Source organism: Suncus etruscus, chromosome 15 (assembly GCF_024139225.1).
Source record: "Suncus etruscus isolate mSunEtr1 chromosome 15, mSunEtr1.pri.cur, whole genome shotgun sequence".
NCBI classification, from domain to species: domain Eukaryota; kingdom Metazoa; phylum Chordata; class Mammalia; order Eulipotyphla; family Soricidae; genus Suncus; species Suncus etruscus.
In genome coordinates this window covers 53,589,860-53,613,115 of record NC_064862.1, presented here as the reverse complement: position 1 = coordinate 53,613,115, position 23,256 = coordinate 53,589,860, and the positions used below count along the sequence as shown (strand labels likewise).

The following is a 23,256-nucleotide window of genomic DNA, read 5'->3' as shown; positions in this document are numbered from 1 at the left end:
CTCATGGTCTTTGTTGTGGGTCTGCCAGCACAGACCAGGGCTTTATGGTCCTGATTTTAACGCAGTGTGTCCATAGTTCAGCTACTGAGTCAAATTGCTGTGTCAAGAGACATGATAAGCACTCCCAGTTTCTAGTGATGACACCACAAACAACAATGCGCCTAGATTCTTTGCCACTCTTCACAGTGAAGTAGGCTTAATAAAAGAATTGAGGTGTAAAATTTGTGTGAAGTCTGAAGAGTGCATTTTTGACCTTGTATTAGAGTGCCCTAATATTTTGGGTTTTGGGGGGGGGGTTTGGGCCACACTCAGCAGTTTCCAGGGGTTAATCCTGGCTGTGTGCTCAGAAATCAATCTTGGCAGGAACCAGAGTGATAGCATAGCAGTAGGGTGTTTGCCTTGAATACGGCTGGCCCACGACAGACCTGGGTTCAATCCCCAGTATCCTATATGGTCCCCCAAGTCAGAAGTGATTTCTAGCGCATAGCCAGGAATAACTCTTGAGCATCACATGTGTGGCCCAAAACCAAAAACTAAAAAAGAAATCACATCTAGCAGAATTGAGGGACCATATGGATTGCTGTGGATTGAACCTAGATCAGCTGCATGCAAAACACCTTACCTGTTGTGCTATCATTCCAGTCCTCAATTTTTCTTCAATTGTTTTTGGATGTTGCTTAGGACTGACTCCTGGTTCTTTACTCAGGAATAACTCCTAGCAGTGCTTGGGGGACTTTATGGAATGCCAGAAATTGAACCCAGGTTGACTGTGTGTAAGGCCAGTGCCTTTTTTTTGTTTGTTTGTTTTTGGGCCACACTGGGCGATGCTCAGGGGTTATTCCTGGCTGTCTGCTCAGAAATAGCTCCTGGCAGGCACGGGGGACCATATGGGACACCGGGATTCGAACCAACCACCTTTGGTCCTGGATCGGCTGCTTGCAAGGCAAACACCGCTGTGCTATCTCTCCAGGCCCCAAGGCAAGTGCCTTACCCATTGTACTATCTCTCTGGCCCCAATATTTAAAATTTTTTTTAAATTTATTTTATTAATGCACTGCTAGGCCACAGTACTAGACTAGCAGATCCCAGCCAGATCTCTCTGGTAGTGGGCCAGGGCCCTCTAGTAAAAACAATGATTACTTTAATATATTCCTAAGGAGAAAAACAAGGTCTTGGACAGTATCAGAATGTACTTGGCATTTTTTTTGTTTTTTTGTTTTTTGTTGTTGTGGTGGTGGTTTTTTTTTTTTTTTTTTTTTTTTTTGGCTACTCCTGGTGGAACTCGAGTTACTCCTGGCAGGCTCTGGACCATTTGGGATGCTGGGGATCAAACCCAGTTTGGCATCATACAAGGCAAAAGCCCTTCCCACTATACTATTGCTTTGGCTCTCCCAAAATGAGCAAAGTCAATGGAATTATTAGTAAAGTTTTAAGTTTTGTATATAAAAGAACCACTTGATACTAGGGATTGAATGTGGGCCTACATTCCTGCCCTCTGTGCCATTCCTTTAGCCTCTAGAACATTTCTTTATTTTTGCTTTTATATAAATAAAGGAATTCTGGAAAGGAATGTTCCTAGAAGTCGGATTGACATTATCTCATGCTAGGATGAGGGCCAGACGAGAGATGCGGATAAGAGACTTTCCATTATTATGTGTAATTGTGCACACAAATAGGTTAATTGTTCAAAAAATTGTTAAATTAAAAAATAATTGGAGGGTTAGAGTGATAGTACGGTGGGTAGGGTATGTTTGCCTTGCACGCAACCAAACCCAGGTTTGATCCCCAACATTCAGTATGGGCCCCTGAGCTCACCAGGATGGATTTCTGAGTGCAGAGCCAGGAGTAACCCTAAGATTGCTGAGTATGGCCCAAAAACCAAAAAAAAGAAAAGAAAAAGCAATGGTTTGGGGCTGGAGCAATAGTAGAAAAGGGAACGTTTGCCTTGCATACGGCCAACCAAGGTTTAATCTCCAGAATCCCCCAGCATCTCTAGGAGTAACTCCTAAGCACTGTTGGGTGTGGTTCAAAAACAAACAAACAAACAAAAACAATGGTTTTAATGGAAATGAAATAAACTCTGTTTTTGCCACCTGAAGACAAATAAAGTTGTGAAGGAGGTGGATGAGTGAATTGTCCACTGTGTGTGCTGTGAAGTTCATGGCCAGGGAACTTGAATTGATAGGACTGTTTCTTTTCTTCCAGGTTTATGGTCTCGGTTTAAAAAGAAATGGTTTAGGCTCATGAGGAAGTTCCCCATCATTGGCCGAAAGGTGCGTGAATCTCCCCTGTCCTTCCTGGAATGACATCCGGCCTCTGTATGTCTATGGACTGAACTTAACTACCACTGGACCATGTTTGGGGGACATTTCTGGTGGTAGAAACAGGAGAGAATACATGCTCTTAAGAAAGATGGTGCAAATGAGGGAGCAGCTATGGGGCCCCAAGTTTAGTTTCTAGTACCATAGGGTCCCCCAAGACAAGGCTGGCTTCAGCCTCTTCCAGGGGGCAGAGCACAGAACCATGAGGTTCGCATCACCAGGTCCAGGATCTCTCAATCTATTCTTGGATCCTCAATCTATTCTTGAAGTACCTTCAATCCACCCCTTGATCTATCTCTCGAGAGTAGGATTGGTTGTTGGCATCTAGTGGTTGGTGCCAAGGAAGCTGCTAAGGTTTTGCAATGCCCAGGACAAACCCGCCCTGTCTGACTTCAGAGGTTAGGAGTGTTGAACTTGCTAAACTGGAGAAACACTTTCTCCCTCATTCTTGACCAAAGGAGGGATGAGACATTTGTGCAGGGTGAATTTGACTTGAGAAACCCCAACAGAAGTGACCTTGTTCCTTAAGCAATCTTTACACTAAATTCAGAGATGTGTCACCTCATGGGTTTCAGTGCCAAATTGTTGTAACATTAATTCTGAGAATTTGTAAACCCCAGAAGTTGTTTTGAGGCAAAAGACAATTTCAACAATCTATTTTTTGTTTGTGTGGGGCCACACCCAATCATGTTCAGGGGTTACTCCTGGCTCTATAATCAGGGATCACTCTTGGTGGTGCTTGTGGGACCATATAGAATGCTGGGGATTGAGCCCAAGAAGTAATGCAAGGCAAACATCTTATCCTATCACTTTAGCTCAACAACCTACATTTGTTAACGTCATTTTACTAATGTTTAAGGGAGGACTTCCCTGGTATTTTTCTGGGGGCTGGGGACTTTAGTGGCTATAGATGAGGCTTTGGCAAAAGGCATGAGGGCTTTGCAGGCCAAACCTTCTATGAAAGCATTAATTGGCATGTTTTAGGACATGTCCCTTACAGAAACAAGTAGAGGATCAGATCTGGGCTAAATATGCTGGTTGTAGGTTGTTTCCTTTCTCTTTGTCCCTTTCTCTTGTGAATTCTTCATCCCTTTTGCCCTTATCCTTGCTGACAGTAAGATCCTTCCCCTTCCCCCTAGCTCCTTATCATTCTCCAGATAAAAACTAGGCACAACCCTGGCTAACTGCTTTTTCTCCTCTCCTGTACCTTGCCCAGCTGCCTGCCTTTTAGTATGTCATTTCTGTCCAGCCAAAAGCCATGTGAATCCAAACTCCATTCAGACCACCTTGCTAAGAGCCTCATAAGTGTCTGCCTGCCAGAAGCAGGCCCTATATGTGCCTTTTCTTTTTCTTTCTTTCTTTCTTTCTTTCTTTCTTTCTTTCTTTCTTTCTTTCTTTCTTTCTTTCTTTCTTTCTTTCTTTCTTTCTTTCTTTCTTTCTTTCTTTCTTTCTTTCTTTCTTTCTTTCTTTCTTTCTTTCTTTCTTTCTTTCTTTCTTTCTTTCTTTCTTTCTTTCTTTCTTTCTTTCGTTTTTTTTTTTTTTTGGGCCACACCCTGTGACGCTCAGGGGTTACTCCTGGCTATGCACTCAGAAGTTGCTCCTGGCTTCTTGGGGGACCATATGGGACGCCGGGGGATCGAACCACGGTCCGTCCTAGGCTAGCGCAGGCAAGGCAGGCACCTTACCTCCAGCGCCACCGCCCGGCCCCTCTTTCTTTCTTTCTTTCTTTCTTTCTTTCTTTCTTTCTTTCTTTCTTCTTCTTTCTTTCTTTCTTTCTTTCTTTCTTTCTTTCTTTCTTCTTTTTCTTTCTTTCTTTCTTTCTTCTTTCTTTCTTTCTTCTTTCTTTCTTTCTTCTTTCTTTCTTCTTTCTTCTTTCTTTCTTTTCTTTCTTTCTTTCTTTTCTTTCTTTCTTCTTTCTTTCTTCTTTCTTTCTTTCTTTCTTTCTTTCTTTCTTTCTTTTTCTTTCTTTCTTTTTTTCTTTCTTTCTTTCTCTCTCTCTCTCTTTCTTCTTTCTTTCTTTCTTTCTTTCTTTCTTTCTTTTCTTTCTTTCTTTCTTTCTTTCTTCTTTCTTCTTTCTTTTCTTTCTTTCTTTCTTTCTTTCTTCTCTCTCTCTCCTCTCTCCTCTTTCTTTCTTTCTTTCTTTTTCTTTCTTTCTTTTTCTTTCTTCTTTCTCTTCTTCTTTCTTTTTTCTTTCTTTTTTCTTTCTTTCTTTCTTTTTTTCTTTCTTTCTTTTTTTTTCTTTCTTTCTTTCTTTCTTTCTTTCTCTCTCTCTCTCTCTCTCTTTCTTTATATCTTGCTTTCTTTCTTTCTTTTTTCTTTCTTTCTTTCTTTTCTTTTCTTTTCTTTTCTTTCCTTTCTCCCTTTTCTCTCTCTCTCTTTTCTCTCTTTCTTTCTTTCTTTCTTTTCTTTTTTTTTTTTTTTTTTTTTTTTTTTTTGGTTTTTGGGCCACACCCGTTTGATGCTCAGGGGTTACTCCTGGCTATGTGCTCAGAAATCGCCCCTGGCTTGGGGGGACCATATGGGACGCCGGGGGATCGAACCGCGGTCCTTCCTTGGCTAGCGCTTGCAAGGCAGACACCTTACCTCCAGCGCCACCTACCCGGCCCCTCTTTCTTTCTTTCTTTCTCTCTCTTTTTCTTTCTTCCTTCCTTCTTCCTTGCTTTTTCTTTCTTCTTTCTCTTTCTTTCATTCTTTCTTTTATTTTTCTTTAATTTTTATTGAGACCAATGTGAATTACAAATCTTTCACAGTCATATTGAAGGTACACAGTGAGAGTGAATTAGGGCAGTTCCTACCACCAGTGATGATCTCCCTCTGCCTCCAGCATGCATTCCATACCTCCACCCTTAGCTCCCTGGACTGCTAATGTAACATGTCCCTTTTGTGTATAGCTTGTTGTGGTTTGGGTCTCTTGATTCTATTGTCATTAGCTTTGAGTTGGTATTTAAGACTGATCATTTTTTTATTTCCATTCAATGCTCAAGAGACTGCTTTGTCCCTGGTACTATACACTTTATTTTTCAGTTTGTAGGAAGACATAGAAATATGAAGCAGAACAAGATGATTCATGTTCTATGGTTCTGATTTAAAAAATAAAAGGGGGGCCGGAGCAAAAGCACAGTGGTAGGGTCTTTGCCTTGCACATAGCTGACCCAGGACGGACCTGAGTTCAATCCCTGGCGTCCCATATGGTTTCCCAACCCAGGAGTGATTTCTGAGTGCAATAGCCAGGAGTAACCTCTGAGCATACCGGGTGTGCCCCACCCCCCAAAAAAGAAAAGAAAAGAAAAGAAAATGGATAGGATCCCCTGTCTAGAAGCTATAAATATGAATTTAAAAAAAAAGAGGGGGACTGTTATGGCAAAGTTTTATTTTGTTTTGCATAGGCACATCAAGTATTGAGGAAATTAGAAAGGAAATTCCTTTGGCCTAAGAGATATAGGATGTGTCAGCTGTTGAAACATATTGTCATGAGCCCAATTACAGGCTTCGTATCTGTTCATTGTCAAACCCCAAAGTCCTTCTTTGTGGTTCCAGGTAATGTTCTGCTTGGTTGTGGTTATCACTGTCAGTCCTCTGTAATTGGAGATCTTGGCTTTTGCACAGATCCTAGGATGGAGTCTAGGTTAGTCTTTCTTTATGGTTCCAGAAATTTTGCTTAGTCATGATTGTTGTAATCAGTCTTCTATATTTTAATGATCTTGATTTTTGCACTGATCAAAGGACAGAGTGTCTTTTGATATCATCTCATCTTTAGGTGATGTGGTAGGGCTTCCTGCCCTTAGATCATTAAGTATTTTGAGATAATCTTGTGGGGAGGAGGATGAGATCCAGGGCACAGTTTCATCCTATACTGTGGTCTAACTAAGTCTGAGAAATGGTTTGTAGCCGTAAGGGATCAGGTAGTGTCCTCAAGCTGGGGATCTCTCTAGAGCTGAATCCAGTAGCAAGCAATAGTCCACATTGGGGTGGGGGATAGAAAGAGGGCAGCATGGATTGTGTCAGCACGAGTGGTGGTTGCAGCTTCTTGCCGGAGCAAGAGATGAGGGATTGAGAGGATGTCCTTTTGCTTTTGGTATTGGTGGCAACTTAATGGGGTTAGGTTGACAGCCCTAATTCCTAAAGAATTAGGAACTGAGGGTTAAGAGGATTAAAAAGAGGAGGTAATGGATCAGGATTGAGAGGGTGAGAGAATAGAAGGAATTCTGAATTGCGGGGGGAGGGAATAATATTTAACAGGGCTATCTATAATATATGCATGGACAGCTTACAATACAGATTAGGCAAACATAGAGGAGCCCACTGCATACAAACTCATTAGAAATTATTCTTTTCTTTTTTTTTTTTTTTTTTTTTTGGTTTTTGGGCCACACCCGGCGATGCTCAGGGGTTACTCCTGGCTGTCTGCTCAGAAATAGCTCCTGGCAGCACGGGGGACCATATGGGACACCGGGATTCGAACCAACCACCTTTGGTCCTGGATTGGCTGCTTGCAAGGCAAACGCTGCTGTGCTATCTCTCCGGGCCATTTGTTTGTTTTTTTTGGGGGGGTCACATCCGGCGGTGCTCAGGGGTTACTCCTGGCTGTCTGCTCAGAAATAGCTCCTGGCAGGCACGGGGGACCATATGGGACACTGGGATTCGAACCAACCACCTTTGGTCCTGGATAGGCTGCTTGCAAGGCAAACGCCGCTGTGCTTTCTCTCCGGGCCCGAAATTATTCTAATATAGACATTATTATTCTAAACATAGAAAAATTATTCTAAATATAGACATTAGAAATCTATTCATAGGTTGTGGTTGGAGTTCTGACCCATAATGGGATGAGCCAGAGCGCTTAAAAAATAACTGAATTAAGGAAAAATAGGTAGATGAACAAAATTCAGAAAAATTCAGTGCTCTAATTTATTAGACTTCATATACAGTTCTCAATTTGACAATAGCTTGATAAAATACTTCATGATTATGTCTTCTACTATGACCTAAAGCTTATGACCATGGAGGCCACTGAACTAGGCAAGACACAAGGCACTTATGTTGCAGGCCTCACTCAATGATTATGTCTTTGCAGATTACTATTGTCCCTTCTCTCTTTTTTTTAATCTTATTTTTTCTTTTTCTTCTTTTCTTTTTCATTTATTTATTTTGTAATTTTACTTCTCCTTTTTTTCTCCTTCTCCAATTCAAACGATGTTACCATTAAAACATAATGCCTATGCTATCAGTTTATTTTCAGGAAATGAACCTTGATGCACAAGACAGGAGAGGATACTACATAAAGTAGACTCCTCTTACAGTGCTCGCTATCATATTGCTTAGCAAGCAAACATGAAAATTATGTCTATCCAAAAATTTAGCAAAGTTCACCCCTGCCATTGATGAAGTCCCTAGAAATTGGAAACCTTTTCTCTCTGATGTGCTGGCCCAATTTATTTACCTATTTTTTCTTTATTTGTTTTCTTCTTTCTTCTAATCTATTTTGTTCATCTCTATTTTTTCTTAAATCAATTATTTTTATATGTGCCTTTTATGTGGGAAAGTGGAGGGATGCTGGAGTGGAGATGAAGAAAAAGAATAATTCTTTGCTCTTTAAGTCATTCAGCCCTTTGAGTATATCTGCCTTAGCCTTTGCAGTAAGACACAGAGGAGAAGAAAGGAACAAGAAATGGACTAGAATTAAAAGAATAACAGCTTTCTCCGTAGATCAACAAACGTGTTATTTTCTGTCTATAGTCACAATTTTCTCCTTCGGATTTAGGGTCAGAAAAATGCTAAGGCTTGGGAACTTACTCCAATTTGGTGGTGGTTATGGGACACCAAGTAGCACTCAACAGGCCCAGAGACCCTCCAATAAGTGGTGTGACGTAAGACTGCAGAAACTCACCAGGCTTTCACCAAATCTTCACTTGCTTCGGCCAGGGATGCAATTATGGTAATGGTCCCTTCCTATGTCAGTCACGTCTGTAACTTAGCCACAACAACCTGGAAAATACAAACACAAACTGTGACTATTAACTTCTATGTGTGTCCACACAAAGTACCTGAGTCCTTCCTCAAGTTTTTAGGATTTGTGATCTTAGAGAGCAGTGGAACCATAGATTTTATCTTGGGAGCAGGAAGGTAACAATAGTAGCATATGCCTTTAGAGGTGCAGGATTTGAGGGAGGCTTTGTAGTTTTCCTAAGCCTACCAGACAATTCTGCATTTGTACTGTCATTGAACTGTGACTTGGATGGCAGTTGTACTACCATAAAAATGTTGGTTGGAAACAACCAACAGGCCTGCTGGTCCATTGTGGAGCTGGCAGGTCCTATGGTGTTGAGGACAACCAAGGCCATCTTAGTAGAATTAGCTTGGGGCTTCCCAGGCATGGCACCAGGAGGTCACATGGTCTTAGGTTTCTTGGAGTGTCAAACTCATGAATTCCTTGTTCCTGAGCTGTATCTCTGGTCTTGAAACTCCTTCTTAGATTGGTCAAATAACATAATTGAACATTATTTAAAACTATATAATCCTTTTTTGATTTGTTTTTGTTTTATTTTTTTTTTTGTTTTGTTTTTGGGTCACACCCGTTTGACGCTCAGGGGTTACTCCTGGCTATGTGCTCAGAAATCGCCCCTGGCTTGGGGGGACCATATGGGACACCGGGGGATCGAACCGCAGTTCTTGCGCTTGTAAGGCAGACACCTTACCTCTAGCGCCACCTTCCCTTTTTTGATTTTTTTTTTTTGTGTGTGTGTGTGTGTGTGGTTTTTGGGTCACACCCGGCAGTGCTTAGGGGTTATTCCTGGCTCCGGGCTCAGAAATTGCTCCTGGCAGGCACGGGGGACCATATGGGACGCTGGGATTCGAACTGATGACCTCCTGCATGCAAGGCAAATGCCTTACCTCCATGCTATCTCTCTGGCCCCCTTTTTTGACTTTTTAAGGGGACTTTGCAGCTCAGAAACAAAGTTATTTTGAATATGTGTATATGTGCTGTGTTCTGTTCACTAATCATATCTTTTTCTTTTTCTTTTTATTTTTTTGGCTTTTAGGTCACACCTGGCAGCACTCAAGGGTCACTCCTGACTCTGTGCTCAGAAATTGCTCCTGGCAGACTCAGGGGACCATATGGAATGCCAGGGATCGAACCCGGGTCCATCCTGGGTTGACCGCTGTGCTATTGCTCCGGCCCCTAACCATATCATCTTTTCTTTCTTTTTTTTTTTTTTTTTTGTTTTTTGGGTCACACCTGGCAGCACTCAGGGGTTACTCCTGACTCTACGCTCAGAAATTGCCCCTGGCAGGCTTGGGGGACCATACGGGATACCGGGATTCGAACCACTGACCTTCTGCATGCAAGGCAAATGACTTACCTCCGTGTTTTCTCTCCGGCCCCTAACCATATCATCTTAATTAACATGTTTACCAAGAAGTTGCAGCATAGTCCAGTGGGCTGGGCACTTGCCTTGCTGAGGGCTGACCTTACATTCCATCCCCCGCATCTCTTGTTTTTCTGAACCCTGCCAAGAGTGATCCCTGAGCACAGAGCCAGGAGTCAGCCTTGAGTACTGCTAACTGTGGCCCCAAACCAGCCTACCAATCAGAAAACCCTGTCTGTTGAGCATCTGTGGGCTCAAAGCTCTCTCCAGTGCTGGTGCTAAGTGGTAAACACTGTTAAGTTCCTTCCTCAATGGAACTTACCTTTTAATGGGAAAGATGACATCAAGTATATAAATATATCTTCATTGAGTTTTGAAATCAGTTCAATGAAGAAATTAACATTGAATAATGGGATAGAGGCTGAGGCAAGAATGGGGATGGGGAAATACTGGTCAGGCTCTTGGTCTGTTTCTGTAACAGCATCTGGCTTATGTATGGGAACTTGGCTGGCCTACTGCATGTTTTCCTGTTGACAGGAACAATTCACAAGTTTTGTTTGGACTCACAGACTTGGGTGTTCAGAGCTTAGAATAGCTCTGTGCTCAGGGAGCATTCCTTGCAGACCTCGGGGGGACCTCGAGGTGGTGACAGAGAAGGAACCTAACATATATCCTAATTGCTGCTGTACTATTTCTCCATCCCCCAAAGCATAATAATTTATCTAGAACTTGACTGACACCCAACCATAGGTTGCCTGCTCACCTTTCCCAGTGATCATTTCTACCTGCCACTGTTCTACTGCTACAGAATATCTGGAAGGGGCATAAGTAAGGGGATTTCCAGTGTTGTCTGAATTCACAGCTAGACATGAGAACATCTGAGTTGTAAGGAAATCTGACACATCAGCTTGACCTTAAACATTGCTGAAATGTTTCCTCCAGGACACTCGTGGATTGTGGCCCGTGGCCTCTGTGTGCAACCCGACCCTCTGGCCTCTCCTCACAGGACCTATCATTCCACCTCTTGCCCCTGTCCAGCATTTCTTTCTTTCTTTCTTTCTTTTTTTTTCTTTCTGGGGACCGTATGGGATACTGGGGATTGAACCTGGGTTGGCTACATGCAAGGAAAATGCCCTACCTGTTGTGCTATCACTCTCGCCCCCTGCCCACTGTCTCTTATTCTTGCATTTTCTGTCTCTTATGAAGCTTAAAAGAAGCTTCATAAGGTATGGAAGTTTCCTCCATTGTGTCCCCCTTGCCTAAATCTTTTGTCACTGCTTGTCAGCCCTCCACAGTGGTCCTGCCTGTGAATTAATTTAAGATCATGTCTCCAAAGCTGGGAAAGAAGTGGCCATCATTGGTTATTATGCCACAGACAGGATGCTCTTCCCTCTTATCACAATTAAGGATCCTGCGGCTGTGTGTGAGGAGATAGCTCAGCAGTTAAATGTGTGCCCCAAATTGCCTGGTCTGGTGTTTGTGATCCCCACTGTGCTATCTCTTGGCTCCACCTTTGTTTCGATAGACTACAGGCATCTACTGGAAAGACCAGTGCAAAGTCCAGGTGCAGCCCTGAGGGAAGAGCTGATTGAGGCAAATGCAGAGTCAGGCTCAGCTGTGGTTATGCCAGTCTGGCAGAAGAGAGAGCAGAAAGACTGGGCCTTCAGAGAGAAAAAAAAGACTTTCCAGATTTCTCAGATAGCCCAGGTTCTGTCCCCCGGCATTGCTTATTTCCCTGAGCACTGCCAGGGGGGCAGTTATGCCAAGTAGCTCAGGAGTACTGCTGGGTCTGGCCCCCAAACAAATACTGTATGTTATGCTTAGAGGAACTACAATAGGTGAGACAGTGGTTCAGATAGAGGTGAGGGAATATCGAGAACATTGTTGGCCCCTGAGTATAGAGAGGAGAAGGAAAGAGATTGGGTGGGGGAGGAGAAAGACAGATGTGAAATAACGGGGGCCAGGTACCAAGGTGACTCAGGTGCCTTGGTGGGGTCAGAAAGGACAGAACTAAATAACCAAGCCACAGAGACAATAGCACTGAAATCATGGACCCAAATTTGAACTACTAAACTTAAAAACAGGCCTGTAATGGTGACATGGGATGGACTCTGGGAACATTGATGGAGGGAGGTCGGCACTGGTGGTGGGACTGACTGAAACACAGTATGTCTGAAACTCAACTAGTAATAAATTTGAAATCACAAATGATTTAAATAAAAAAAATTAAAAATTAAACAAAGACTGACAAGACGTCTGAGAAACTTACACCTTCCAGAAAGCAGACAGACAGTCCAAATGTCAGCACATTTCTATTTTTATTAAGTTTTTTGGGGGAGAGTAAGGGGTACACCTGGCAGTATACCTGTCAGTACTCCTGCCTATGAGAAACACCCAACAGGAAACTCCACAGCCCTAAGTGGGTACTTGGTGCCATCACTGTTTCTTTATCCCTCCGCCAGGTTCTCTGTATTTCCCTTAACTTGGCGTGTCTTGCTTTTGCAGATCCAGGAGAAGGTGAACAAGGCCAAGGAGGACCTCAACAAGAACATGTCCTTCCTGCAAGTAGACCGAGAGTACGTGAAAGTGCTGCCTGCCCAAGGCCTCAGCCCAACTGCTGTTCTGGAGAGGCTCAAGGAATATAGCTCTAAGGGTGGGTACTGTTCCAGGCTGCATCCTCAGTGTGGCCCTCCTGGGGCCCTTTCAACAGTGGACATAGGTTAAGTACAAGGTACTCAGAAAGTCAGTCTTGATCTTACAGGCTGATTGAACTCCACATTTTAGTTTGGAACCACACTCAGTGGTGCTCAGGGGTTACCCTTGGCTCTGAACTCAGGATTTACTTCTGGTGGTGCTCAGGGGACCATATGGAGTGTCAGAGATTGAACCCAGGTTGGCTGCATGCAAGGCAAATGCCCTACAAGGCAAGTAGTATCTCTCCAGCCTTGACCTCCACAAATAATATCTATGATTTTACAAATTATACCTGTGTCTCCTTCATCTCTAAGGCAAAGAAATCTGACACTGAACTTTAGTCTATTTCTTTTCATCTGTTGAATAAAATAGAATTGCCTTTTCCAAATAGAATGCATGTCATAAAAATGAAATGCAGTTTCATCTATAGGAGCTATAAAATCTGCATAAGGGAAAAAATAAAAACCACCATAATTCTGTCACCAAAAAAAATCATGGAAGGCCAAAGTGATAGGATAGTGGGTAGGTCCTTGCATATAGCTGACTAGGGTTCAGTCTCTGACATCCCATATGGTCCCCAAGCCCCAGGAGTGATTTCTGAATGCAGAGCCAAGTAAGTCCTGAGCACCACTGAGTGTGACTCCCAAAAGGCAAAATAAATTAAAAGATTTTTCACTCCTTTCTCCTTCTCTATCATAATATTAGTATTTTTGGGGGGTGGGGCATTCCTGGTGATGCTCAAGGGTTACTCCTGGCAATGCGCTCAGAAATCGCTCCTGGCTTGGGGGACTATATGGTACACCAGGGGATCGAACCTCAGTCCATTGTAGGTTAGCGTGTGCAAGACAAACGCCCTACCACTTGTGTCAGCCCTCCGCCCCCCATAATATTAGTATTTTTATATATTAAACACACAAGCCACTTAAGGGAAGCTTAATGTTAAATGAAAGCCAACCTGTGGAATCAGCCTGTATATGGAATCATACTTACAGGATGATCTGGGTGGGTGAGTTACTTCTCTGTGCCCCAATTACTGGCTCCACAATGGGGAGACAGTAGAACCCTGAATAATGCTGCTCTTTTTACTTACCAGGCCTGCTCTGTGGAGTTTGTGTGGTTCCTCAGGTTGCTGGTACTTTGGTTCCCTCCTGTATCCCAGAGACACACACTCATTAGGTTCATCTGTGCGTCCGGCACAGCCTGAGTGTGGGGATGCAGGGATGACCCTGTGCGGGGTTGACACTCTTTCTGGCAGTGTCCCACTGTTCCAGAGCTGTTGGGACAACCCCTGCCTCTGAACTAGAGCCAGTATTTTAGGGTATTTATTGAGAAGTTCAGAGAGAGAGAGAGAGATACAGAGAGAGAGATACAAAGAGAGAGATACAGAAAGATATATATATATATATATATAAAGAGAGAGAGAGAGAGAGAGAGAGAGAGAGAGAGAGAGAGAATGAGAATGTCCATGTGTGTGTCCCCAGAAATAGCCCAGAAGAACTTAATTCTTGTTGGTCATTATGCTTTTCAGTAAGTTCTCATAAGTTCAATTCCACAGTTTTCCAGGCCCTGTTGACAATGTTAACTGAGGACTTAGTTTAGTAATAGTGTTTACCTGAAAGGGTGAGTCAAGATGTTAAATGAAATCTCATATGTGAATGTGTAATACCTGGATACAGTGCTGAGTAAATGTTACTTGTAATTCGTTCTTTTTTGTTCGTTTGGTTTTTGTTGGTTTGTTTTTTGGGCCACACCCAGTGACGCTCAGGGGTTACTCCTGGCTATGCACTCAGAAATCACTCCTGGCTCGGGGGACCATATGGGATGCCAGGGGATCGAACCATAGTCTATCCTAGGCTAGTGCCAGCAAGGCAGACACCTTACTGCTTTGTGCCATGGCTTTGGCCCCTTTACTTGTAATTCTAACACAAACACATATTGGTTACATACTATTATGTTTTTAAAGCAGTTTTAAAAAGTTAGCCTTATGGAGATTGCCATGCAGAGTAAAGTGAGTCTGGGGAGAGGAATGATACAAAAAGATTCAAAGAAACATAAGTTGGGGAACAACTAACTCTCAAAGGCAATAAAAATGGAAAACATTTATATGTAGTATAAAACTCATAATAATAGGGCTTTGTTGTATTTTTCTTCTGTCTACATAGTTTGATTTTGTTTCTGTCATAATTTGTAACTTATTTTCTACAAGATAAAAGGCAACAATTAAATTTGTATGCAAAGATTTCTGAAAAATTTAATCATCATTTATCTTTTTATATAGTATTTTTATTTAAAACTAAATAAATCTTCACTATGTTATTTGGAAAAGATTGAAATTAAAGAACAAAAAAATTCACCATGAATCCCATCAAAGAAAACCAAGTTGATTATAAAAGAAAAATGGAAAACATGACAACTGGTCCTTAGTAAGAAGATTGCCCCTTGTGGTTGGGGTGAGAGTTAGGGTGTGGGGGTGGGATAGATCAGGGCAGGAACCCCCTAGCTTGGTAAGAGGAGGCAGTAGAGGAGGCAGGGGTTACTCTGGACCAAGAGTAGGTCTTGAAAGGAGGTAAAGTGGCATGTATGACATCACATCCTCTCAGTAACAGTACTGTGAACCAAAGTGCCTAAAAGTGGGGGTGAGAAGAAAAGAAAGAGAGAAGTGTGTCTACCATAGAGGCAGGCTTAGGGTGGGCTGATGGGAAGGAAACTGGGGGCTTTGGTGGAAGGAATTGGACACTGGAAGGGATGGAGGATGGGATATTGAATGCCTGAAATTCAATCATCAAGAACTTTGTAATTCAATAAAAAAACGAAAAAGTAAACACTTAAATTTGGCCTATTATAGTAAATTTGCAAAGACAATTCTGAGGTCTCTCATATACTCTGTCCAGCTTCCCATGTTACTCACATCTAAAATCAGCTTAATAGATAGGGCAAAACTAAAATATTGGTGTTGGGGGCAAGAAGGATAGCACGGGCAAGAAGGATAGCACAGCAGGTAGGGCATTTGCCTTGCACTTGGTCAATCCAGGTTCAATTCCCAGCATGCCAGATGGTCCTCCGAGTACCACTCAGAGTAAATTCCTAAATGCAGAGCCAGGGTAACCCCTGAACACTTCTAGGTGTGGCCCACCCCCCCCAATTAATGTTTCTATAATACTCAATTATTTATCTAGTTCACTAGTTTTTCTCACTAATGTCCTTTCCCTCCCTAAGATCCCATTTAAAGTACCACAATGTATTTTTACAAGTTCTTAAAATATCTCATTTATGTGTGCTTGGGGCTTTTATGTTGGGTAATAAAACAAGGCACAGTCTGATATTTATGGTGCCAGAAAGCAGGGGTGCTCACTATGGGATCTGTACCACCGACACTTCCTGTCTTCTGAAGGCTGGTCATTACCACCATATTTCTTTTCTTCCATTTTTGAGTCACTGCTCATTGTTCTACGCTGGAGTACCCAAGAACTGGAAGTGAATCCATGCTGCCTATTTTAAAAAGTTTGGCAGGCAATGCTCTGAAGACATCCTTGGCACAGACTAGAGCCTCTAAAGCAGTGCTTCTCAAATAGTGGGGCACACCCCCCGGGAGGGGGGGCGAGAGACTCTGTAAAGGGGAGCACGTTTGACCTCGGCAAACACTGTCATAACAAGCTAAGTCCTGTGTTTATGTCTCTGTATGTTTCTGGAGCTGAGAGTTGCTGTGTCCTGCTTCAAACTCCGCTATACATTGCAAAACAAGCTCATTGTAGCCATTAATCCAAACATCACCTCTGATTAAAAAATCAGCTCAAATTATTTTATATATTTTTGTTTTGCAGATTAAAGTTTTTTTTTTTAATAAAGATACTACTTACAGTCGCACAGGGGGTGCAAAAAATGTTTTCTTCTTCCTAGGGGGGGTATGACAGAAAATAATTAAGAAGCACTGCTCTAAAGTAAGGCATAGCAGACTGGCAGCATGTCAAAGTTAGTCTGCACCCAGCTGTGCTCAGAGCTTACTCCTGGCTCTACACTCAGAAATCACTCCTGGCTGTGCTTAGGGAACCATATGATGCCGGAGATAGAACCTGGGTTGGCTTTATGCAAGGCAAATGCCCTACCCACTGTACTATTGTTCCAGCCCCAGAAGTACTGATTTTAGAGTCCTTTTCAGTTGGGGTGTTTCTGTACTGTTTTCTCATTGTCCACCTTAAATGATGCACAGCCATGTTCTCACAAAAGGACCTAATATATATGTAATATGGAATGACTCTGGGGGTGCATTGGAGACAGAAAGATGAAACTTAGTTTTATTTTCTGATCAGGAATAATTTCTTTTGAATTTTTGCTGGTTTGGGTTTTAGTTTGGGGGCTATACCCAGCTGTGCTCAAAGCTTACTTAACTCCTGGCTCCTTGCTTTAAGGATCACTCTTATCAGGGCTTTGGGGACCCAATACAGTATTGGGATCCAACCAGGGTCAGCTGCATGCAAGGCAGCTTTTACCGTTGTACTGGCTCACAAGCCCCTTTGAGATCGAGCCTAGGGTCCTGTTCCTCACTGCGCCCCCCCATCCCCATGCTTCATCCTAAATAGCTGGAAGCAGGTGCTTGCCTCTGAATGAGGATCCTGGGCCCAGGATTTTTCACTGTGATTTGTCTAGTCATGAATTTGGTATCTTGTCACCAGCTCTGATCAGTGTAGACTGAAGTTTTATACTTTGCTTTTTTTCCTACAAATTCTGCTTCCTGTGATGCAGTAGGAAGGGATGGAAGGAGGAATTGTCTGGAAGGGCCAAACTGAGTTATAGATAGATGAGAAAATGAGTGAAATCAAGGGGGATATTGGGACCCAGATCCAGATAGCATTATTACTAGCCTAGAGGCTGCTGGATTTCTTTTTCACACCTTTGATGGGACTGAAGATATTTTACAGGCAGGGTGTTATTTCTTGGAATTCTTCCCCCCCCCTTTTTTTTTTTGCTTTTTGGGCCACACCTGGTGATGCCCAAGGGTGACTCCTGGCTTTGCGCTCAGAAATTGCTCCTGGCTTAGGGGACCATATGGAATGCCTGGGGATCGAATTGCGGTTTGTCTTAGATTAGCGTGTGCAAGGCTAATACCCTACTGCTTTAGCCACCACTCTGGCCCCCTGGAATTCTTTCTTGATTTGATCTAAAAATATGCTTTCCCCAAATCATTATTCTTTACTACTCAGAGGGATTTCTTCCTGCTCATTATGAGGATCTGCCTTGCAAGGTTTCCCTGTATACTGACCCCCTGGTCTTTACATTCTCTGCAGATGTCTTTTGGCAAGAAGGACGAGCGTCAGGCGCTGTGTACAATGGGGAGGAGAAGCTGACGGAGCTCCTGGTACAGGTGAGATTCTGGTCCCATGCAGGGCCTGAGCTCTGCACGGTGTCTTAACCCTGTTTCTTGATGCCCTTTTGTGATGACTTAAATATTTAGACAGGTTTTTATCACTTAAACATAGACGAACATGCCCCGGGGTCATCCAAAAACATCGTGTCTATGAATAGCATGAGATTTAGGTTTCTACCTGTGTCCAAAGTGGGTTGCTGGGATAGACAGGCCCGGCTCCTCCTCCTCCTCTTCATCATCCTCTTCCTCCTCTTCCTCTTCCTCTTCCTCCTCCTCTCCTTTTTCCTCTTCCTCTTTCTCCTCCTCTTCTTTCTCCTCTCCTCTTTTTTTTTTATTATTGTTAGCTCACAACCTTAAAATTTGTATTTAAGCACCTTGATTACAAGCGTGATTATAATTGGGTTTCAGTCATAAACAGAACACCCCCCTCTTCACCAGTGCAACACTCTCACAACCACTGCCCCTCCCTCCTTCTCCACAACCCTGCCTATATTTTTTTACAGTTGCTTTATTAGATGTGAGCATGCACAAGTATATCACATATTTTTATACATACAGATATACATGAATTCATACAAGTTGTGAGAATGATAGAGCATGATTGTGAGATCATTTGGGATCAAATCTAGGCATTGAGATATATAGGCCATCTCCTCTACAAAGTGAACCACATCCTTAGCTTCCTCCTCCTCCTCTTTTCTTGTCTTTTTTTCTCTTCTTTTTTTTCTTCCTCCTTTATTTCTTTCTCTTCCCCTTCTTACTCCACCTTCTTCTTACTCTCCTTCCTCCTTTTTCTTCTTCCTTTTCATCTTCCCCTTCTTCTTACTCTTCTTCACCTTCTTCTTCTTACTCTTCTTCTTCTTCCTCCTCTTCCTCTTCTTACTCTTCCTCAAACTCTTCTTATTCTTTTCCTGTGTCTCCGGGACTTCAATGATTCCTATGTTGTTTCTGTTGGATTTATCAAAAACTTCTATTTTCATCTGTTCACATTCTTTGAGTAGTTTAGACCATTGTCTGATCATTTTTTTAAGGTTCTCTTCCAATCTCTTCTGTGTGGAGTTGTTCTGCATCTCATTCTTTGGCACACTGACCTTGTTTGCAGCTGCCGTTACTCCAGTGGAGAGACTTTCCATTGAAGTTTTCAATTCATAAACCGAGTTTTTCAGACCTCTTATTTCAGTATGAAGTTTTCTTTTTTTTTTCAGTATGAAGTTTTCTAATTTTAATCTTCATATCCTCTTGATTCTTACTTGTGTTCCATTCAAGTCTATGCTTTCTTTGAGCTCCATGAGCATCCTCTATTATTCTTCTCTAAACACCTTATCTGAGGAGGATACCTAGCTGTTTGGTACTTTTCAGGTTATCAGAGCAGCCATCTTTATTCTATATTCATGGGATTATCCTGCATTGTTTCACCATTGTGATGTTTCCCCATTGTGATGTGTGGTTTTTACTATGTGCTGAGGTGGGGTTTGAGGGTTAAAAGATGCGCACATCGGTGGAGCAAAGCGGATGGCCGATGGCCGCGCTCCTCTGGCTCCACCCAGAAAGCAGGCAGAGAGTATGGCAGCAGAACTTTATAATGACTCTCTGGTGCCCAATCACATGGCAGGAATCAGCCCCCACCCTTACCAGGTTTGGGTCCTGGAGAAATTATGTTCTTTGGTGTTTTCTGGGCTGCCTCCCACAGAAAGAAGAGAGGGAACAGGGCAACAGTCCTTTATAATGGCTCTCTGGTGCCTAATCACACAGCAGGAATCAGCCCCCACGTTGGTTGGGTGAGAACCTCTTTTTTTGTTTGTTTGTTTGGTTGGTTGGTTTTTGGGTCACACCTAGCAGCGCTCAGGGGTTACTCCTGGCTCTACACTCAGAAATCACTCCTGGCAGGCTAGGGGACCATATGGGATGCCGGGATTCGAACCATTGTCCTTCTGCATATAAGGCAAACGCCTTACCTCCATGCTATCTCTCTGGCACCAGGTGGGGACCTCTTACCAAGTTTGGGTCCTGGACCTCTCCTCTTTTTACTTCTTCCCCTTCTCCTCTTTATCCTCCTCTTTCTCTTTCTCTCTCTCTTCCTCCTCCTCCTCCCTCTCCTTCTCCACTCCTCGCCCATCATCTTCCTCTCCCCAGTAAACTGTGCTCTTACTCTGTGCTTTACTTCTCTTAATTCCAGCTGCTCTGTTCATGTTCAATCTTTCCCTCTAGACCTCTCCAGACTACCCAGGATGCTTGTTCCTCCCCACTTCAAGCCTCTCACATAGTGGACAAGTATCTTGGGTTATCTGTAACCCAGTGGCTTTGCTTCCTGCACTCAGCAAGCTCTCTGTGGGCATCACGGCCTTTACTTCTGGCTAGTATCTTTTTGGCTATGTGCCACGTTTGTTTCCTTTTACACTTGGTGAATCTGGGCTGCAGAGAGGTCATTTGAGACTAATAAAACAGCTGTCACTGAGAGGCAGAGTTAAGATTTCAAAACTAGTCCATTTAGTGTTTTAGTTGGTTCTTTTTAAAGTCACATCGGTTCTTTACCACATTATTGTTTACTCGCATGTCTGCCTCCTCTGTTATGTTTGAATTTTCTTTAGGTTGGAGAACATGTGTTTCCATGTTCTCAGCGTTTAGAATCACACCTTTGCTTTTTGTTTGTTTGTTTTTTGTTTTTTTTTTTGGGTCATACCCGGCAGCGCTCAGGGGTTCCTCCTGGCTCTACACTCAGAAATCGCTCCTGGCAGGCTCGGGGGACCATATGGGATGCTGGGATTCAAACCACCGACCTTCTGCATGCAAGGCAAACACCTTACCTTCATGCTATCTCTCCGGCCCCATGCTTTTGCTTTAGTGTATGCAACTTATTAGTCAGACATCACTCACATCTGCCTTTTATTTCCTTGCAGGCTTATGGAGCTTTCGCTTGGAGCAATCCATTGCATCCTGACATTTTCCCAGGACTTCGTAAAATCGAGGCAGAGGTTGTGCGGATCACGTGTTCCCTGTTCAATGGCGGCCCAGACTCTTGTGGATGTGTGAGTATAAACAAGTAGACCCAAGTCACATCTTTCAGTTTAAAATAGAAGTTGTGAAAACTGTTGTATTATGCAAGAAACATGATCCTTCATAAAGAAGATTCAGAATAATAGCAGTTTAAAAATATTAATCATCATTTTTTTGTTTTTGTTTTCTTTGGGTGATTCTCAGGGGTTACTCCTGTCTGTGCGCTCGAAAATCACCCCTGATTTGGGGGACCTCATGGGACGCTGGGGGATCTATCTGCGGCCCGTCTTAGTGCTGGCAAGGCAGATGCCTTACTGCTCTGTACCACCACTCCGGCCCCTACTCATCATTTTTATATTTAAAACTTTTTAACCTATAAATGGTCAACATCTTGGGTTACCTGTAACCCAGTGGCTTTGCTTCCTGCACTCAGCAAGTTCTCTGTGTGCATCATGACCTTCACTTATGGCTAGAATCTTCTTGGCTATGTGCCACATTTGTCTCCTTTCACACTTGATGCATCTGGGTGAATCTTAGTGAATATCTTCTAGACATTTTTCTTTTCAATGTTTTAGAAACATTATTTTCCTGTTTACTGTTATTTTCCTTTTTCTTCACCCATCTACTTGTCTACCTACCCATTTATCTATATGACTTTACAAACTATTCTATAGGTTTTGTTTATTTAGTGTTGAGGCTAAATCTGCTGGTGTTTGAAAGTCCAAGCATCAGCAAGTGTGACCCTCTCATACCCCATTTATAAAAATATACTGGTAGTTTTACTTGATCTTGAAATCAACTTTTATTATTTTGCTGTATAGCGAGTTTTACTTTAGAATAAAGGAACAGGGAGGAGGATTTAGATTTAAAGACGAACATCCTTTGTAGTGGATGCTTGATAATTTCCCTGGACTGTAATGGATAAACTCTTGGTTTGGGCTGTTTGGACCAGATCCCCTTCTCTAGACAGCATGAATGCTCTGCTGATGCAGGATTGATAGGTTTATCCAGAATGCCTTGGAAGTGTTGCTCCTAACAGGCTTTTTTTCCTTTTTTTGGTTTGTGTTTTGGGTCACTCCTGGCAGCATTCAGGGGTTCCTCCTGGCTCTACGGTCAGAAATCGCTCCTGGCAGGCTCAGGGGATCATATGGGATGCCAGAATTCAAACCACCGTCCTTCTGCATGCAAGGCAAACACTAACCTCCATGCTATCTCTCTGGCCCCAGGCTTTTTTTTTTTTCCTAGTTACTGATGAGCCTGCAGATTTATCCAAGCATCCCCATAACAAGTGTTATTTCTTACTGTTAGGTTGGCCCCATGAAAAATCAACCTGTTTAAATATTCACTTGCTAACAAGACTGTCATTCCTGGCAGACACTTTGCAAAAAAAAAAAAAAAAAAAGCCAAAACTGTTAAAGTTGAGGAAAGTGATTCCTCCCATCTTCTTTTTCCTAAGGGTTGCTTTAGCAATTCATGGGTTTTTATGTTCCAAATGAATTTCAAGGGTGTTTGATCCACTTCTTTGAAGACTGTCTTGGGTATCCTTAAAGGAATTGCGATAGTCATTAAAACAGGAATTAGAATAAAGACAGAACCTCAGATCAGTGGAATAGACTTGAGTATTCAGAGAATGTTCCCCAGATATATAATCCATTAATCTTTGATAAAGGAGCAAGAAACACAAAATGGAGTAAGGAAAGCCTCTTCAACAAGTAGTATTGGAACAACTGGTCAGCCACATGCAAAAAAGTGAACTCAGACCTCCATGTAACACCATGCACAAAGGTCAAATCCAAATGGATTAAAGACCTTGACATGAGACCCAGAACCATAAGGTTTATAGAAGAACACTTAGGTAAAATACTCCATGACATTGAGACTAAAGGCATCGGCAAGGAGGAATCATCACTGTCCAAACAAGTGGAAGCAGAGATAAACAAATGGGACTATATTAAACTGAGAAGCTTCTGCACCTCAAAGGAAATAGTGACTAGGATACAAAGGCCATCCACAGAACAGGAGAAACTATTCACCCAATACCCAACAGATAAGGGGCTAATATCTAATATATATAAGATACTGACAGAACTTATCAAGAAAAAAACATCTAACCCTATCAAAAAATGGGAAGAAGAAATGAACAGGCACTTCTTCAAAGAATAAATACAAATGACCAAAAGACACATGAAAAAATACTCCACATCACTAATCATCAGGGAGATGCAAATCAAAACAATGATGAGGTACCATCTCATACCATAGAGACTGAAACACATCATAAAAAACAAGAACCATCAGTCCTGGCAGGAATGTGGGAAGAAAAGAACTCTCATTCACTGCTGGTGGGAATGCCATCTAGTCCAGCCTTTTTGGAAAACAATGTGGAGATTGTTCCAAAAAACTGGAAATTGAGCTACCATATACCGTATTTTCCGGCATATAAGATGACTTTTGAAACAAGTCAACCGAAAATTGGGGGTCATCTTATACGCCGAGTATATCCCGAAAAATGTTTCAATAT

At 42.5% G+C, this 23,256-nt stretch overlaps 1 protein-coding gene across 2 annotated transcripts in view; it reads left to right on the top strand.

Annotated features, from left to right (window-relative positions):
- Window positions 1–23,256, top strand: part of SGPL1 (sphingosine-1-phosphate lyase 1) — a 74,491-nt gene that overhangs the window by 33,483 nt on the left and 17,752 nt on the right. For both annotated transcript variants that reach the window (XM_049789148.1, XM_049789147.1), the window contains exons 4-7: window positions 2,206–2,273; window positions 12,191–12,338; window positions 17,662–17,738; window positions 20,639–20,767. In XM_049789148.1, the coding sequence (XP_049645105.1) occupies window positions 2,206–2,273; window positions 12,191–12,338; window positions 17,662–17,738; window positions 20,639–20,767 (422 nt within the window). The remainder of the gene's footprint in view (window positions 1–2,205; window positions 2,274–12,190; window positions 12,339–17,661; window positions 17,739–20,638; window positions 20,768–23,256) is intronic.